Raw genomic sequence first — 21,116 nt, forward strand, 5'->3', positions numbered from 1 at the left:
TCAGTATAATATTAGATTTAGTGACCAGAATGAAAACTGTAAGATTTCAGTATTTTTTTATGATATTGAAAGTACAATGTAAATTTAGAAAAATATCAAAAAATATCACCAACATTTTATTATAAAGGGTTTTACATATATATATTTTTTTATTTAAATGTATTTACCGTATTTGATTTAAAAAGAGAAAAAAAAGGACCATACAATATAATTTGAAAGCATACACAAAACATTTCCATACCAACAATCAGTCCTATCAAACTTACAATAGCCCACCCCCAAGAACCCACCCCAGACTCGGAAGGAAAAAAATAAAGAAAAATAAAATAAAAAAATTCCCATCTAATTAAGTGATCCTTTTACCAAACACACCTCTCTGCATCATTCCACTTCCTCCAGACCCTCTCATATTTTTTCATGCCATTCAAGCTCATCATGGCCAAATATTTTTCATACAAATTGACTCTCCTTATGAAACTTTCCCATTCTTCCAGAGCAGGTATCTTTTCAGACATCCACAGTCTTAATACTAGTAACCTTGCATAAAATAGCAGCTTCCCAATGAAAAGATGGTTACGTGCTCTCTCCATGACCACTCCCAATAACACAAATTCTATAGAAAAACCGACAAATAACCCCCAACCTTGATTTAATTCTCTCATAAATCAATTCCCAGTAGTTTAACAATTTACTGCATATTTAATAATATATGCAATAAATGCCTTATTTAAATAAATGGTTATTTTCTGATTGGACATTTCCTTAAAAGTGATTTGTGGCACTATAATATTGATGGCCTATCCTTAGAAAAGTCTGTCAACATCAGATCAGTGAGGTCTGACTCCCGACTTCCTACTGATCACCTTATTGAAGGGGCCACAGCATGCTGATGCATCTTAACCCTTTTATGGTTTACCAGGCACAGCTCTATACTTTTGTTAGTGGCGATACTGCAGCTTAGTCCCATTGAGACCTATAGGACATAGCTGCAGTACCAGACACAGCCATAACTAAAATGTACATTTCTGGGAAAGGTAAACAAGTGGATTAAGGATAAGTCATTAATATTGTCTCAGAAAACTAATCCCAATAACTTGAACGAAAGAGATAATCAAGACTGTGAATTCTTGGCAATAATAATAATAAACTCTGAATCAGAACTATAACAATTATTTACATATAGAGATGCTGCAAAAGCAAAATGACTATTTTATTTATAGCTCATCCTCATTTTGTCCTGACTAAAAGTAAAATTTTTATGGCAATAATGAAGCTAGAAGAATTATCACCCTCATTACGTGAAAATAGCATCATAAACAAAACTTACATCGCATTTTAAAACTTGGCAAGAGAAATCTGCACAGCTGAGCATGTAAAAAACTACATCCAAGAAAGTCAGGAAAGGTGAAGGTGAGAATATGGGGGGGGGGGGGGGGGGGGCAATGGCTGATGGTTGTCAAACGTTTATATCTGTAGGCAGATTACTCTTAGGGTAGGGTCATACATTTTGCTGTGTATATGCTGCTGCATATTTTCCTACCCATTAAAGTCAATGGGTTGCAAAATCAGCTGTGTATTTTGCTACTCATTGACTTCAATGGATAAGAAAATATGCAGCAGCAAAATACGGCATGTGTGACCCTACTCCTACAGATACTGATACATTACAATACATTACTACTCATCCTAGACCATTGGAGAAAAATTACCATCAATGATGCAGACCTACTCATATACTACAAATCCTCCTTGGTTCCAATATAGTCCATCAATAATGGTGACCATCAGTGAGGACAATTAGAAGATTGTAATATGTCCAGTCTCTGCCCTAGTTATAATGGGTACATGGTTTTGCCTACATTTGCTCTCCTAAAATATCATATAGTAATATCATATAGCAATATCAACACCACTGGAAGTAATCATGGGTAGCGCGGCTTGACTGGTCTTTGACAAATAAACATTTGATATTATGTTAGAATGCGGCATGTACAGTCAGAAGTAATATAAGCTGAAGTGACATGACAGAACTGTGCAACCCTGGTAATACTGTGTGTATAAACGTGAAGCAGGGTCATTTCCTTCCACAAACATGTAAGGAGGACTGATGTAGGTCATTGGTGAGGATCCTCTGTTCCCCACTGCTATGAACATGAGAAGAGTGAAAGCTGTAACAATATTTGTCTCCATCATCATTTCTACCATTCTCATTCAATCATCTTTAAAGTGTCAATAAACACTTTCTTAGATGGCAGGATGCGAAGTTGTTTCTCGTGTTGTTCTGCCAGTGACACTATCTAGAAACCAATCAGATCAAGGCTGACATCCAAATGAATGAATAAGGTTGGTTCTGTTCCTACAACTCTATTGGGGGAGATTTATCAAAATCTGTCCAGAGGAAAAGTTGCCCATAGCAACCAATCAGATCGCTTCTTTCATTTTGCAGAGACCTTTTCAAAAATGAAAGAAGCTATCTGATTGGTTGCTACGGCCATCACGCCCCCTCCCATAGACTTGAAGTAACACGGGGGCGGAGTCGTGATGTCACAATCTTCCGTCCCCGTGGTCGGGAGGAATTAGCCTGAGAGCCTCCAGCGCTTCCGGAAGCAGTTATAGGTGGGTGCTGCTTGCTATATTGAGGGTCCCCAGTGGCGGGACCCCAGCGATCTGACATCTTATCCACTATCCTTTGGATAGGGGATAAGATGTCTAGGGGTGGAGTACCCCTTTAAATCTACATAGAATGTTCTGATGGAAAGAGACACTGGTTTATACCCCGCTATGGTTCTACTCCACTGTCAGACATGTGACCTGTACTTTATGCTGCATTACTGTCAACGAAGCTCCCAAAATGTATTGCTACCTGGTGACAAGTCACTTGCAGAATTGTGGAGTGCATTACAATACATTAGCCCAGATTTTCCAGTTTGAGACCAAAACTATTTGAACTATTCGTCCATAACATTGTTTTTTTTCTTCCCATCCATAACATTGATTGCTATGGGAAATAAGACAGTATTTCTCTCAGATAGTTTTCATAAATCTGGGCCAACATATGCAACATAGCCAAAATTGTCTAACAATTCAAATTATTTAAAAACACTTTTCTGACAATTGACTCACAAAACAGTAGATTTTTACATGTTCCAATACAGCATAAATAATACATGCTACATGCGGAGCCTTTGATCGACAGCTCATAAAGGGAATATTTCTTACTGATATGTTGGAGCTTTTGTGCTTTTAAAACAATAACAATATGAAAAAGGCTTTAAACTGTTTTGCTCCCAACCTAGTCCATCCACGTATTCACTGCTTAGTTTTACAATACACTGGAGTAGGATCTGATTTACAAACTCACAGCTGCTTCCTGAGCAATATAAGACGTATACAGAGAAAGAAGAAAAAGCAAAGGTTCTAAGAACACAGCAAGTTCTTTGGCGGAATTCTCCTGGAACATCTGTACTGTGTCAGGCCATTACTAGTCGGCCCTTTCTGTACAGGACGCAAGGGGCCTCCTTACATAGACTGGATTTTCAGTTGAGCATGTAATGGTATATTGAGTGCCTTATAAAGAATATACTCAGAGGTGTAGCTGGATGTATCTGAGAGGAGTTGTTGTACCTCGATACATGTAAGCAACAATGACATCACCTACTGCAACATATGATGTCATGCCATATCAAATGTATTAACATAATGCAGTTCTCTATTATACAGGGGTATATACGCATCTGTATACACAAACTCCTGGGGGATGGGGGGAGGTTTATCAAAAACTGTGCAGAGGAAGAGTGCAGTTGCCCATGGCAACCAATAGGATTGCTTCTTTCATTTTTAAAGAGACCTGTGAAAAATGAAAGTAGCGATCCGATTGGTTGCCATGGGCAACTGCACCACTCTCCCTCTACACAGGTTTGGATAAATCTCCCCCTGTTGTTTAAAGGGGTTGTGCAGGAGTAGGAAAACATGGCTGCTTTCTTCTAAAAACATTACCACAACAGTCTACAGGTTGCGGGTGGTACTGTAGCAAAAACCAATTTACCTCAGTGGAGCGAAGCATAGGCATAAACAGGTGTGGCACTCTTTTGGGGAAAATGTAGTCATATTTCTTTTCATTCTCTACAGCTAGTTCAAAATTGCAAGATGATGGAGCCTTTGAGCAAATGAACTTTATGTAATGGTCATTAATGTGTATAAAATGATAAAGGACCCTTTCACGTCTCTGCCCATAAGTCACATTGTCAACCTGTCAAAAAGGTATACCAACATATTCCACGGTGCACTGCTCGTCGTGGCCCATTGAGTTTCGTGAAGAGTGATGAGTCTACTAGTGACTACATTTGGTTATTTTCCCGAATGTATACTGCTATGGGCAAGACTCCAAAGCGTGGTATGCTGCACGTTTGGGATCTGCAGAGATAAAGTATACATTCGGGAAAAGGATCATGGGAGAGATTTATTATTTTAAGATTGCCTTTGTTTCCCATAGTAACCATACCTGGTTTTCACTTGTCAGATGGCTCTGGTAAAATAAAAGCTGAGCTCTGAGAATCTTACTCTATGACAGATTGATATATCTCCCCTAATTAATTTAATGGGCTGCCAGAACCACACTGTGGTACACGTTGGCATATGCATTTGACAAGTTTCCGATGTATACCATTAACGTATGAAAAAAAGTGCAATGTAAAGGGCCTCTAGAAACAAAATGATTGGTGGATTAGAAAGTACACTGCAGACTAACACTAGACAGTAATGACATGTAAATGGCAAAGCTCCTCTGTATAAATGAGTTTTCTCAACAAGGATATACTTAACGCCAACAGTCTAAGAAAATCAGTAACAAGATGTCAATCCGAATAATGATCTGGGATATAGGGAACAAAATATTGCAAACCCAGGCTGTGCCAAGTTCTGCAATGAAATGTGTTAGCTTAATATTAGGATCTAAAACTGAAAGCAGACCATCTTATTTCACTTTTTTTTGCATGATTAAGTTAGTAAATACTTGTATTCCCTATGAAATAACAATTCTATATCTTTCCTTAGAACTCTGCATTATGACATTTCATAAACTGACAAATGGACATTACCATCCCCCGTTTCAGAAGGGTGTATTCCTACATGTTCTGACACTATCCTATTAGTGCTGACAATGTCACACTGTGCAGAAGAAAGGATCTGAAAAGCAGCTCTCGCCTACCTTTTGCAAGTTGTTTTTCCTCTAAAAGTCAGTGTTCCAGGAAAAAAATATTTTTTTTATATTAACTGACCCAAGTTAAACAGATTTGTAAATGACTTCTATTAAAAAATCTTAATCCTTCCAATAATTATCAGCTGCTGAAGTTGAGTTGTTTTTTTCGGCCTGGCAACAGTGCTCTCTGCTGACATCTCTGCTTGTCTCGGGAACTGCACAGAGTAGAAGAGGTTTGCTATGGGGATTTGCTTCTACTCTGGACAGTTCCCGAGACACGTGTCATCAGAGAGCACTTAGACAGAAAAGAACTTAAGCAGCTCATAAGTACTGAAAGGATTAAGATTTTTTAATAGAAGTAATTTACAAATCTGTTTAACTTTCTGGATCCAGTTGATATATATAAAAAAGTTTTTTTTTCCTGGATAACCCCTTAAGCTCCAACTAGGAGCCTTGGAAACTGACTGGGAATGTATGCCAAGCCATAGATCTGTGCAAAAGCAGAGAATACCCATCTGTAGACAGCTGTTTCAGGGTGAATGCCCCACAACACTACAGAGCAGGATGTTGGCTGGCTAGTAAGAGGCCTTTCAATGCGTGACTAAAAGGGCAATGTTTCTCCTTACAGAGCGAGCCATACATATATGTGGAGACTTATAGGCCATATTTGTTACATTGGGAATTTCTGGAAGAAAGTCTATGCAAAGCAGCTCTTATACTACTTTTTCCAAGTGGTTTTCCCTTTAAAATGTCAGTGTATTACGTCAACTCGGAGTCTCACTAGCCAGCCAACACTCTGCTCTTTAGTGACAAGATCAATCACCCTGAAACAGCTCTCTACGGATGGGTATTCTCTTCTTCTAGAGATCTCTGGCTTGGTATGTATTCCCCATTAATTTTCAAGACTTCTAGTTGGAGTGAAACACTGACTTTTTGAAGGAAAAACCACTTGGAAAAAGAGCTGCTTTGTATGTCCTTTCTTCCTCGAAATCCCAGTGGAGTGTAAATGGCCTATAAGTTTCCACACATCTTTATGGCATTCTCTTTAAGAAGAAACGCTACCCTTTTAGTCCTACACTATGTACAGACACATTATTTTGAAGGGCAGTGGTAACACCCAGTTGCCATTTTATTCTGACATAGATAGGAGGAATAACACAGGAACAGAATGAGTCCTCGGTGTCTAAAGACTGCTTCATTGGGAGAAGTAAGTAATCTCTGTCACTAGTCTGTACTGCCCTCTAGCATAAACCTAGCGATAGATTCCCTTTAAAAGAAAGTAATAATGGCGTATAGGTCAACTGATGATATTCATGTCTGCCATCATAGGTTCCATTATGGTCCGTTTTTTCCTTTTACAAGATGCATAATCTTCCAGATGCATAATCTTTGCGTAATCTGCAAAGTCCGTGTACTGGAAATAAATCTAACCACAATAATAACCCTCTATTGGCAGCTTATAAACGAACATTTGTTGCTGCAGGCATATTTAGATCAATTGAAAATGTGAATTCACAGGATGGCAACGGAATATCAGCAAGGCCTCACAAATCGGAAGATTTTTTTTCATCATCCCTGGTGCTTCCTGGGTAATGTCTTAGCTGCAGCTATATACACATCCAATTAGAAAAAGAAAACACACTGTTATGCAAAGTTCTGAAGCCAAATCTGGCATGAATTAGGACACATCACCATAGTGAATAATAAACCTAGAGGAGGGAACAGCCTAAGAAACATAAATCTTTCCACCCACACTCTTCAGGAGATGAGATGTCTAAACTTACCGAGGCAGCTTCAGCCACATGACCCAGACTGGTGACCATTCTCTGTTCTCAAAGCCATTTTGGACTGGCTCCATAAGCAAGGAATTGCTGCTGATGTCTTCCTCTGGCTCGTACTCTTTTGTTTCCAGGGCTCTCAGAACCACACATGAGGAAGAAGAGTTTTTTAATAGTGACACAGCCTCACTACGGCTGACTCCTGTTAGGTCTACACCATTGACATTCAGTAAAATGTCACCTGTGGATTAAGGAAACAGTCTTAGCATCAGATGTTCTTGCTAAACTGGGTTAAAGGGAATATATAATTGGATTATAACAAATTATTTATATCAAAATATGATACTCATGTACTATTTAAGGCTGTTTTTATTGTTATGTTACTATTCATAGAAAAAGATATCTTGAAGTGTAAACGTTTTCCCTCTGGCCACTAGGCTAGACACAATAGACTGTGACAGGATGAACAGAGTCGTTTCATAATTACAGGGCAGGGGATTTAATGGAAGTTAAACAGTGTTGTATTGCTAGAGGCCTATATAAGGCAGGATGGCAATACTATACAAGTTACACACACATACGGCTCTATATGCATCTGTCCTGTCACTCCATGGCCTTCAGAGTAAAGAGCTAAAATCTATGACATTTCTCTGTAAATTACATTAACAAATTAAAAGCATGTACAGGATATACGAGTTTCCCCAATATGGCTTCCCTAAGGGTGGATTCAGAAAAAAAAATTGCTGCTATTACAGCAAATACAAAAAAAATGTAAAAATGTTTGGTGGGAGATAATGGGTCTGAAAGCTTGGACTCCACGAATACCAACAAAAGACAGGTCCATTGTTTTTATTGTAAAGCTGGGTTTACACTGCGTTAAAGCAGTCCATTGTAGGTAGACATCAGCATTGTGTGATAAAACACGATGCTGACATATACAGTTAGTACTATACTGCAGTGGGTCTAATGGGCTGAATGTAGTCTGCTAGTAACTAGATTTGCATGAGTGCATTTATTTAGTGAGATTTTAGTGGCACAGCAGATATTAAGTCGCCATCCCTTTTTTGACAGTAAATAATTGTTAGGGAAACCAATCATAACTCAGTGTGGAAGTGCTCCATAAAACCCATAGCCGGTCCCATTTACCCAATACTTTGTTCAGCATCAAGGCAGCCTTATTCCCACTAATAACACGTGTGGGTGACATCTCATAAAATCTTGGGTCATAAAAGCCACCAAAAGCTAATGTGATTTATTGATTTGTACTCAAATCCACATATACATATGTATTTTTCTAGACTTGTAGCTGTCAGAACGTGTGACATAATCTTATGACAGCTGGAATCCGGCTATGTGCAGCATGTCAACGTTCCACTAAGACCACAAACAAAACATCCCCCCCACCCATCCCGAGTGCAGCGCACAAGAGGAGAAAGCAGCATCAAAGTAGTTACTGCTGAGCGTCAGTGACCCTTCCAGTAACAGAAAAAAACATGTCACTTGTGTGATAATACATCTTGTTTGACAGAGTTTACAGGAAAGTGGGAGACTGCACTCAGAACTGGGAAATCTGGAATGTGCGCACTACTCAGATAAGTGAGTGACTCAGGACCCTCTCACACATACTTTAGCCTGCAATATGCTGCTCGCTGATGGAAGCCAGCAGCCACTAAGCCATAAAAATTCGGCAATATTTCTAACTGGAACAGAACTGTCAAAAAGGAAGCCTGCATATAAGAACTTATGAGATACATTCTTTTCATCACTTTTGTTTCCTATTCATCTCAACTATAGCTCTAAATTAAAAAAAAATGCTTTTTAAGACGATTTCCCTCTCAAACAATGGATAACAGAAAGAACTGTATTAACGGGGTTGTCCCATGACCAGGGGCGTAGCTATAGAGGTAGCAGAGGTAGCAGTCGTACTGGGGCCCTGGTGCCTAAGGGGGCCCCAAAGCACAGTTGCCCCATTAGAGACCAGTAATATCATTGGCACATGGGACCCTGTTGCAGATTTTGCATCGGGGCCCAGAAGCTACAAGCTCCGCCTCTGTCCATGATGGATATTGTTTATAAGAGAATCCGCCCCTAAATTCTGAACATTTTTGTATTTATTGGAAAGAATACTCTTACACTTCCAGGAATAAAGTTAGTACAGTGCCACCTCAGTAAGGACCCTATTACACAGGCTGACGCTACCTCTAAATGAGTGCTGATCTTGTAGATTGACAGTCATTTAGAAAGCCTATTACAAGGCTCGACCAACCTCCAGGGTGGGCCACACGAATGATCGCCGGATCAGTTTTCTTAGTCTAGCTACTATGACATAGTAAGGGGTCAGAATACTTTTGTCCATGCAAAATTTTAGTTCTTCCTTTTTAATAAATTTGCAAAAAATGTCAAAATTCTGTTTTCAGCTGGTCATTTTGGGGTGTTGTGTGCAGAATGATGGGGGAAAGATTTATTTTTATTTTAGCACAAGGCCTCAACCTAACAAAATGTAAAAAAAAAGTGAAAGGGAATTAAAATTTTCCAAGTTGTTTTCCATCAGAAAAATAGTTGATAATGATACTTTATCTATTTATGATACCTATGGTCATACCGACATAACTTAAATACAAGCACTCTCCATGAAAAATATATGGTTCAGCATAGATTACCTGTTTTTATTCTTCCATCTCTCCCAATAACTCCATCGGGGTCCACACTTGTGACAAAAATAGGCAGGTCCCACTCCCAATTCGATACTCCGCCTGCCACTGTCATGCCCAATGACTCTGTATGGTCTTTAACAATATTTACAACCTTCTCCACATACAGTACTGTTCGGTTAGTATTCTGATAACAAAAATGATAAAGTTATAATCATGAGATGTATAATAAAGCTACAAACCATTAAATAAAATATATTGTTATACAATTATTCTGCACATACCCATGTCTGTCATTAAGTCAACCATATTTGAGAAATGAGATTTACAATGAAATTAAAATAATCTCTGAGACTATTGTAATGACAGGGAAGACTACATGTAATGTAGATACTTTATTTTATATTAAGTTATTGTTCATGACAAAGGAAACCACATAAATGTACTGAACAAGGCAATAAATGGTCAGATAGTATTTATAAAGATGATGTCTGATATTTTAAGGAAATGTCCAATGAAAACAGTCTTTAGTAATCTGTATAGCATCATATATTGGCATTGAAATTTACTCTGGAGAACATCTCTGTAATTATGTGGTTGACCATTTCTGCTTATATTATTGATTGGTGGTTCCAAATAAGCCACCGCAAACCAATAAACCAATCGCACAAAACTTTTCCCGCTACTGTATAATGCACTATATAATAAGGCCTGAAGATAAATGTTGGTTTAAAGTAATGTTCTAATTCTAACCATATACACATGTACATATAACATATACATGTAACCATGTACATATAAGACTTATAGAAAATAAAGTCATTGTTAAAGTGTATTTGTCAATAAAAAAGCAACACAAAATACTTTTCACCTTTTTTGAGACATGCCACAAGTTTTGATCTGCCTGGGTCTAAGGGGAACTTGGTATTGGAAAAAATGACCTTTCATCAGGCGCTCGGGGATCCAAGGAGATCTCAAAACCAGGTCATGGAGGTTGATAAGAATTCAAGCTTTATTAATAAAGCGTTTCGGGGTTAGCATACCCCTTCTTCAGATTGACAGATTTGTCGACAAATCTGTCAATCTGAAGAAGGGGTATGCTAACCCCGAAACGCGATCTGATTGGTTGCTATAGGCAACTGGTCAACTTTTCCTCAGCACAGGTCTTGATGAATCTCCCCCTTTAAGTGTTTAGAGTGTTTGCTAGAATGAGTGTGGAGAGAAGAGTGCTTTCCTTTCCGCTCTCTGTCTTTGGGACCGAGACCTTTCTATAGACTTGCATTATGAGACTGTCTCAGTCACGTGGTACAGAGCCAGGAGAGAACACAGTTAGCACTAAACACATAGGGGGACATTTATCAAAGCATTTAGCAGGGTTTTTTTTGCTTAAAATTGTCGCAAAAAAGTCGCATGTGCGACTACTCCATTTTTTTGTGCGACTTTTTAAATGTGCAGAAACTTGAGATTTATGAAGTGCGAAAGTCGCAAAAAAGTCACATTGCATGAAAAAACCTACTAAATTTACTCCAACTCAGACATGGAGCAGAAAAGGCCATTACCAAAGCAAAAAATAAAAATAAATAAATAAAAGATTGCTTACGTGAAAGAAACTTATCAACAGGCTGAAACCAGTTGTCGCACATAAGCAAAAAAAAAAATAGTAAGAAAAAAAATAACTAAAAAAAAGAATACATAAGCAAACATTGATAAATGTCCTTAGACCTCAACCGATCAAAACTTTTTATATCTGTCTATGACCAGGGGTCAAGTCATGGGGAAAAAAAGTGTGGGAACTCACTTAAAGGGCTATTCCAGGCCAAAACTTTTTTTTTATATATCAACTGGCTCCGGAAAGTTAAACAGATTTGTGAATTACTTCTATTAAAAAATCTTAATCCTTCCAATAGTTATTAGCTTCTGAAGTTGAGTTGCTGTTTTCTGTCAAACTGCTTTCTGATGACTAACGTCCCAGGAGCTGTGCAGCTCCTATGGGGATATTTTCCCATCATGCACAGCTCCCGGGACGTGACATCATCATTGAGCAGTTAGACAGAAAACTTCAGAAGCTAATAACTATTGGAAGGATTAAGATTTTTTAATAGAAGTAATTTACAAATCTGTTTAACTTTCCGTAGCCAGTTGATATATAAAAAAAAGTTTTTGCCTGGAATACCCCTTTAAGATTTGGGCTGACAAGGGCTGGTGCTGCAGGACTTCTGCTAATGGGAACAGTGTTAGGCTTCTTTCACACTACAAAATCCTCCGTTTTTAAACATCCGTAGGAAGCTCCGTGTGAAAATCAGCTGAAAATGGCAGTAACAAAATTCTATACATCCGTTAGAAAATCCCATTATAGTCTATGGGATTTTCTAATATCCGCATGAATCCGTCATAGTCCGTTATTGATAACGGACGTTAGTTTGTTACGGAAGATAGTTACGGAACAAATAGCTCATGAATTATTTCTTCCGTAACTATCTTCCGAAACAAACTAACGTCCGTTATCAATAACGGACTATGACGGATTCATGCGGATATTAGAAAATCCCATAGACTATAATGGGATTTTCTAACGGACGTACAGTGATCCCTCAATGGCCTCAACATACAATAGTTTCAACATACAATGGTCTTTTCTGGACCATTGTAAATTGAAACCAGACTCAACATACAATGTACAGAAAGTACGGATCTGCGAAACTTGTCAATGGCCGGAAGAACTGACCAATCAGAATGGGCAATTTACTGGTAAAACACCTGTATTACTGGAGCGTATGCACTGACTGATGTCTGGTAGCGCCCCCTACAGTACAGGGAGGTATTACATGTTCTGTACTCTTTACCTGTACCAGGGTTAGCTGCTCCTTTGGACACCAGCTAAGGGCGACTACATGTTACTTTTTTAGGACATTACTTTTTTAGGACCCCGAAGAAGCTCCTGTCCTCTACATAGACCAGTGTTTCCCAAGCAGGGTGCCCCCAGCTGTTGCAACAGCTGGAGGCTCCCTGCTTGGAAAACACTGACATAGACAGTGATTTACAGCTCCCAGCAGATCTTTCTTACTTTTATATATAAGGATTTGCTTTATCTGTATTAGTTATCTACTTATTTTTCTTTAATTCTCACTTTTTCCTATTTTTGGATGACATTTTGGGGGCTTCAGAACCAATTACCAGGTTTCCATAGAGTTCTGGTCTCAACATACAATGGTTTCAACATACAATGGTCGTCCTGGAACCAATTAATATTGTAACTTGAGGGACCACTGTATAGGATTTTGTTACTGCCGTTTTCAGCTGATTTTCACACGGATCGTGCTACGGATGTTTAAAAACGGAGGATTTTATAGTGTGAAAGAAGCCTTACTGCGGTGGATAAAGTGCAGGAACTTAGTTCCCATGGGTTCCTGCAGGACTTGAGCCCTTTCTATGACATATTAAAAGTATTTTTCAAATGACAGTGCCTATTTAAACTTAGTAAAGATTTGTAAAGCTGGATCCTGAGCTTAGAAGGGCAAAAGTATAATAATAAAGAAAGGCATAATAGCGAAATGCACAGATTAGCACCAAAAGGAGGCAATGAGGCTATTGCTCCTTCAATAATGGACTTTCCCCATGTATAACTAAATGGTGTAGCTTTGATGACTAGAACACTCAATAATCCTAAAGTACTCATTTCATAGCAGAAAGTGCATATATAAAAGTTTTTTTTAAGCTTGTTTAGTATTTATTTAAAAGTTTTTTGGCAAATGCTGAGAAGCACCGACCAAAAAATAAAAATAAAATAAAAAAATAAAAGTGAAGCAACTTTCCAAACATTTTTGATGAAAAATCTCCTACTGTTTTGTGCCTACAGTTCCTATGGACACCAAGGTGTTTCCATTATTACAGAATACAGATAGAATAAATAATATCTGCATTAAGTACAATCCTATAGCCATGTGTTATTTCAACCTTTTCTTTATTTCTTACTTACTTTCAGATAAAGGTTGGGAGAGGGTAAGACATGACTGCAGGATCAGACTACACAAAGCGTTTGTAGTCTGTTACCATGGAGACGCATAGGTCTGCATGGAAGCTGTAGACTTACAACATATTCATTACTTACGATTCCTATTTAAAACTCTATGAAAATATACTTATTTTTTTAGTTTGATCCATTGGTGCAATAAAAAATAGCTGCAATATTGTACCAATGTTAATACTACTTGTTATTGTAAGCCACTGCTATATGTATATGTACATAACTTATATGTAGGTTATAGACATTGTATCTTAGATTTTCTTAATAAGATCTAAAATGTATTGGAACACATCAGAAGGCTTATAAAAATACAATCCACCACAAGTAACACATCCCACCCAATGTAAAGGTTTCCAAGAATTACTATCAGTTTACAATTTGGCTATATCTACACTGCAGCTCAAGGCACGACACGCAACACAATACAGCCTGTGCCTAGATTTTCATGTTTACTGCTAGACAAATGTTTATGTCAAAGAATCCCAAATTGGAAGTAGTAACACGTGTCTGACACACAAGCCACAGCTGCATGTGCACACAGCGCCGGAACTGATCCAGCCGCTCCCTACAGCTGCTGGGCTGACACAACACGTGACAGCCATTGTATATAGTGCACCGCAGGACTGCAGCACCCTCACTTATTCCATTCAGCTAATCACAAGGATTTGGTAAAGGATCCAAAACAGGAACGTCTTCAGTAATAGATGCTGCTGACCTACTTCTGTCATATTCCATGTAATGAGCTTTTAACAATGCATTAGTGTCTGAATACAGTCATTACCAGACTTCATTACTGCATTTGTCTTCTAGAGTCTCTTATTAAACATTAAGAGCTTCTCCAGAGGATTTTGTTCTCTGTTTTAATCAAATTACTGTGACCTTCCAAGATGGAGAAATCTATAACCCAAGTCCTAAAGAACCTTTCCCCCGCTCACCTCTGTAAAAAATGATAGTACTCCTGTAGTGGACAAGACAGTTTAGTTTTGTATATATATATGACCAGTTACCTAATATATACAGCCTGCTATGTAATATGTATGGTTAGATGTCTAATGTGTATGACCAGCTATGTTTATGTATGGTCTGTTATATAATGTGTATGACCAGCTATGTTATATGTATGGCCTGTTATATATAATGTGTATGACCAGCTATATTTATGTATGGTCTGTTATATATAATGTGTATGACCAGCTATGTTTATGTGTATGGCCTGTTATCTAATATGTATGACCAGCTATGTTATATGTATGGCCTGTTATATATAATGTGTATGACCAGCTATGTTATGTGTATGGCCTGATATCTAATGTGTATGACCAGCTATGTTATATGTATGGCCTGATATCTAATATGTATGACCAGCTATGTTATGTGTATGGCCTGATATCTAATATGTATGACCAGCTATGTTATATGTATGGCCTGATATCTAATATGTATGACCAGCTATGTTATATGTATGGCCTGATATCTAATATGTATGACCAGCTATGTTATATGTATGGCCTGATATCTAATATGTATGACCAGCTATGTTATATGTATGGCCTGATATCTAATATGTATGACCAGCTATGTTATATGTGTAGCCTGATATCTAATATGTATGACCAGCTATGTTATATGTATGGCCTGATATCTAATATGTATGACCAGCTATGTTATATGTATGGCCTGATATCTAATATGTATGACCAGCTATGTTATATGTATGGCCTGATATCTAATATGTATGACCAGCTATGTTATATGTATGGCCTGATATCTAATATGTATGACCAGCTATTTTATGTGTATGGCCTGATATCTAATGTGTATGACCAGCTATGTTATATGTATGGCCTGATATCTAATATGTATGACCAGCTATGTTATATGTATAGCCTGATATCTAATATGTATGACCAGCTATGTTATATGTATGGCCTGATATCTAATATGTATGACCAGCTATGTTATATGTATGGCCTGATATCTAATATGTTTGACCAGCTATGTTATATGTATGGCCTGTTATCTAATATGTATGACTAGCTATGTTATATGTATGGCCTGATATCTAATATGTATGACCAGCTATGTTATATGTATGGCCTGTTATCTAATATGTATGACTAGCTATGTTATATGTATGGCCTGATATCTAATATGTATGACCAGCTATGTTATATGTATAGCCCGATATCTAATATGTATGACCAGCTATGTTATATGTATAGCCTGATATCTAATATGTATGACCAGCTATGTTATATGTATAGCCTGATATCTAATATGTATGACCAGCTATGTTATATGTATGGCCTGATATCTAATATGTATGACCAGCTATGTTATATGTATAGCCTGATATCTAATATGTATGACCAGCTATGTTATATGTATGGCCTGATATCTAATATGTATGACCAGCTATGTTATATGTATGGCCTGATATCTAATATGTATGACCAGCTATGTTATATGTATGGTCTGTTCTCTAATATGTATGACCAGCTATGTTATGTGTATGGCCGGATATCTAATATGTATGACCAGCTATGTTATATGTATAGCCTGATATCTAATATGTATGACCAGCTATGTTATATGTATGGCCTGATATCTAATATGTATGACCAGCTATGTTATATGTATAGCCCGATATCTAATATGTATGACCAGCTATGTTATATGTGTAGCCTGATATCTAATATGTATGACCAGCTATGTTATATGTATGGCCTGATATCTAATATGTATGACCAGCTATGTTATATGTATAGCTTGATATCTAATATGTATGACCAGCTATGTTATATGTATAGCCTGATATCTAATATGTATGACCAGCTATGTTATATGTATGGCCTGATATCTAATATGTATGACCAGCTATGTTATATGTATAGCCTGATATCTAATATGTATGACCAGCTATGTTATATGTATGGCCTGATATCTAATATGTATGACCAGCTATGTTATATGTATGGCCTGATATCTAATATGTATGACCAGCTATGTTATATGTATGGCCTGATATCTAATATGTATGACCAGGTATGTTATATGTATAGCCTGATATCTAATATGTATGACCAGCTATGTTATATGTATGGCCTGATATCTAATATGTATGACAAGCTATGTTATATGTATGGCCTGTTATCTAATATGTATGACCAGCTATGTTATATGTATGGCCTGATATCTAATATGTATGACCAGCTATGTTTATGTATGGCCTGATATCTAACATGTATGACCAGCTATGTTATATGTATGGTCTGTTCTCTAATATGTATGACCAGCTATGTTATATGTATAGCCTGATATCTAATATGTATGACCAGCTATGTTATATGTATGGCCTGATATCTAATATGTATGACCAGCTATGTTTATGTATGGCCTGATATCTAATATGTATGACCAGCTATGTTATGTGTATGGCCTGATATCTAATATGTATGACCAGCTATGTTATATGTATGGCCTGATATCTAATATGTATGACCAGCTATGTTATATGTATGGCCTGATATCTAATATGTATGACCAGCTATGTTATATGTATAGCCTGATATCTAATATGTATGACCAGCTATGTTATATGTATGGCCTGATATCTAATATGTATGACCAGCTATGTTTATGTATGGCCTGATATCTAATATGTATGACCAGCTATGTTATGTGTATGGCCTGATATCTAATATGTATGACCAGCTATGTTATATGTATGGCCTGATATCTAATATGTATGACCAGCTATGTTATATGTATAGCCTGATATCTAATATGTATGACCAGCTATGTTATATGTATAGCCTGATATCTAATATGTATGACCAGCTATGTTATATGTATAGCCTGATATCTAATATGTATGACCAGCTATGTTATATGTATGGCCTGATATCTAATATGTATGACCAGCTATGTTATATGTATTGCCTGATATCTAATATGTATGACCAGCTATGTTATATGTATAGCCTGATATCTAATATGTATGACCAGCTATGTTATATGTATAGCCTGTTATCTAATATGTATGACCAGCTATGTTATGTGTATAGCCTGATATCTAATATGTATGACCAGCTATGTTATATGTATGGCCTGATATCTAATATGTATGACCAGCTATGTTATATGTATGGCCTGTTATCTAATATGTATGACCAGCTATGTTATATGTATGGCCTGATATCTAATATGTATGACCAGCTATGTTATGTGTATAGCCTGATATCTAATATTTATGGCCAGCTATGTTATATATATGGTCTGCTATATATAATATGTATGACCAGCTATGTTTTATGTATAGCCTGATATCTAATATTTATGACCAGCTATGTTATATGTATGGTCTGCTATATATTATGTGTATGACCAGCTATGTTATATGTATAGCCTGATATCTAATATTTATGACCATGTCAAAAAGTCCAACAGCACTCTCAAAGTAGGTGAAGAAAACACAACAGTGTTTATTAACCTCTTAAGGACCCAGGATGCATGGGTACGTCCTGGGTCCCGGTCCTGCGATATAACGCGGGGTCACACGGTGACCCCGCATCATATTGCGGCTGGCCCGGCGTCATAGTGAAGCCAGGGCCCGCCTCTAATAGTGCGCGGCACTGATCGCGGTGCCGCGCACTATTAACCCTTTAGCCGCGCGCTCAAAGCTGAGCCGCGTGGCTAAAAACGAAAGTAAAAGTGCTCGGCTAGCTCAGGGAGCTGTTCGGGATCGCCGTGGTATAATCGCGGCATCCCGATCAGCTGTAGCACAGGAGGAGGTCTTCTTACCTTCTCATGCGCTGTCCGATCGCCGAATGAATGCTTCAAGCCTGAGATTCAGGCTTGAGCATTCAATCGCCGAAAACACTGATTGATCCATTCCTATGGAGATGAACCAATCAGTGTAAAAGATCAGTTAATGCAATGTTATAGCCCCCTATAGGAGCTGTAATATTGCATAAGAAATGTGTAAAAAAATTACCCTTTCAATTATCCCTTCCCCTAATAAAAGTTTGAATCACCCGGCATTTCCAAGAATAAAAAAACACAGTGTAAATAAAAATAAACATATGTGGTATCACCGCGTGCGGAAATGTCCAAAATATAAAAATATACCGCTTCTTAAACCACACATTCAATGGCGTACACACAAAAAAATTCCAGAGTCCAAAATAGCGCATTTTTGATCACTTTTTATACCACAAAAAAGTGAATAAAAAGTGACCAAAAAGTCTGATTAGAACAAAAATGTTACCGCTAAAAACTTCAGATCATGGCCCAAAAAATTAGTTATAGGGGTCAGAAGATGACCATTTTAAACGTATAATTTTTTCCTGCATGTAGTCATGATTTTTTTCTGAAGTGATACAAAATCAAACCTATACAAGTAGGTATGGCATAACAAGGAAAATAGTCCTGCTCCCACGTGGATAAAATAGAGTACTTTATTATACCAAAATTAAAATCCAAAACACACTGTGGATAAAAAGTACATGTGTACAGAACGAAACGCCCCCCCCCCCCCCCCGACGTGTTTTGACTTATTAATAAGTCTTAGTCATGGAAATACTTCCATGACTACTTCCATGACTAAGACTTATTAATAAGTCGAAACGCGTCGGGGGCGTTTCGTTCTGTACACATGTGCTTTTAATCCACAGTGTGTTTTGGAATTTAATTTTGGTATAATAAAGTACTCTATTTTATCCATGTGGGAGCCGGACTATTTTCCTTGTTATGCCATAACGATTCCACCTGAAGACACGGCTTCAGTGCACAGCCCGGAGCTTCCAGCTTGAGATGTACTGTGAGGAAAATTTGGATTTATGGGTGAGCTGATTTAATTACCTATTTTGAGCTACTATACAAGTAGGGTATCATTTTAACCGTATGGACCTACAGAATAAAGATAAGGTGTCATTTTTGCCGAAAAATGTAGAAGCCCCCAAAACTTACAAAATAGTGTTTTTTCATCAATTTTGTCGCACATTGATTTTTTTCCCGTTTCACCGTAGATTTTTGGGTAAAATGACTAATGTCATTACAAAGTATAATCAGTATGAAAAGAAAAGTCCAGCACTGCAGGTCCAACGCAAGGAAGCTGTTTATTGCATAAGAACACACGGACACCAAACGTGGATCACAAGTGACGCGTTTCGGCGAGCTCTCTCGCCTTAGTCGTACAAAGAAAGAATAAGATCCTTCTGGTCTATATAGGGGACAGTGGCCCCACCCCCCACCAGGTGAAAACACATGAGTGGTGTGACGCTAATTAGTGACGCAAAAAATAAGCCATCATATAGAATTTTAGTTGAAAATTTTGAAGAGTTATGATTTTTTAAAGTTAAGGAGGAAAAATTAAAAATGAAAAAACGGAAAAAGCCCGGGTCCTTAAGGGGTTAAGCCATGTTCAGATGCAACATTTCGATGGCATCCGCCATCTTAATCAAGCATGGTATACATTAATCCAGTGCAAAGATATATATGGTGTCAAATCAAGTAATTACAAATTCCAATCAAATACAAATCAGTACATATCACATAATAAAATATAAAAAATGCATAACATAAATACAGTATCAAAAGTGCAAGTGCATATACAGTGCAATATGAAATAGCAATGATTGCAATCTATCTGCAAAATCATCGCTATTATTAAAATATGTAAAGTGCTTATTGACAGGCACAGCTGTTGCTATATCTGAGTGATGATTAATAACAAAACTTTGTCATGAGGACAGATCACTCACCGCGTCTCTACGCCCGCCATTACAGCGTTCTCCAATCATTGTCATGTGATTCTCAGTCATGTGACGCCCGACCTCTCTGTCCTGTAATCACGTGACCGGAGCGTATACTCATGCATGCGCACCCGTCACTGTGATGCCGAAAACGGCATCAGGTTACCTGGCCCAGCAGGAAGAGCGTACAGACTGTATGATAATATAATAAAGTCACATATAAAGACATATTGTTATATAGTCTGGCCAGTGTATTTGTACAGAAAGGTCATAGATGGCTAGTAATGTTTGTATAATTATATAGATGAACAAAGTAGGTATTCTTATGTTATTGAAAGTGTAATACAGAAAAGACGCATCTAAATCGCACCATGTGAATACATACTAATCTAAACAATTATGTGATTCATAATATAGATAGATAATATGTATCAGTTCAACATCTTAACAGAAAGATGTGAACAAAAAAATGTGAAAAGTATCTATTATACATATGAATACAAAATAAAAAATAAAAATTTCATAGACAATAATAATAAAAAACTGTGATGAATAAGCTAGTGAAATGTATATGTCACACGTAGAGAATTATATATCATGATAGTCTAACATTATATTATATGTGAATTTACCATGTTAAATACCCAAAGCGTCCAAAGGGGTACTATATACCCGCATAGTCATAATTTTGATATATCACTATATCACTGG

The 21,116-nt window shown here is 37.4% G+C and overlaps 1 protein-coding gene across 2 annotated transcripts in view; it reads right to left on the reverse strand.

Moving 5' to 3' along the window:
- The window catches only part of LNX1 (ligand of numb-protein X 1), a 161,973-nt gene that overhangs the window by 20,034 nt on the left and 120,823 nt on the right, over positions 1-21,116 (reverse strand). For both annotated transcript variants that reach the window (XM_056558069.1, XM_056558060.1), the window contains 2 exons: positions 9,636-9,813; positions 6,982-7,216 (listed from right to left, as the gene is read on the reverse strand). In XM_056558069.1, coding sequence (XP_056414044.1) covers positions 6,982-7,216; positions 9,636-9,813 — 413 coding nt within the window. The remainder of the gene's footprint in view (positions 1-6,981; positions 7,217-9,635; positions 9,814-21,116) is intronic.

This window comes from Hyla sarda, chromosome 1 (genome assembly GCF_029499605.1).
Source record: "Hyla sarda isolate aHylSar1 chromosome 1, aHylSar1.hap1, whole genome shotgun sequence".
Classification (NCBI taxonomy): Eukaryota; Metazoa; Chordata; class Amphibia; order Anura; family Hylidae; genus Hyla; species Hyla sarda.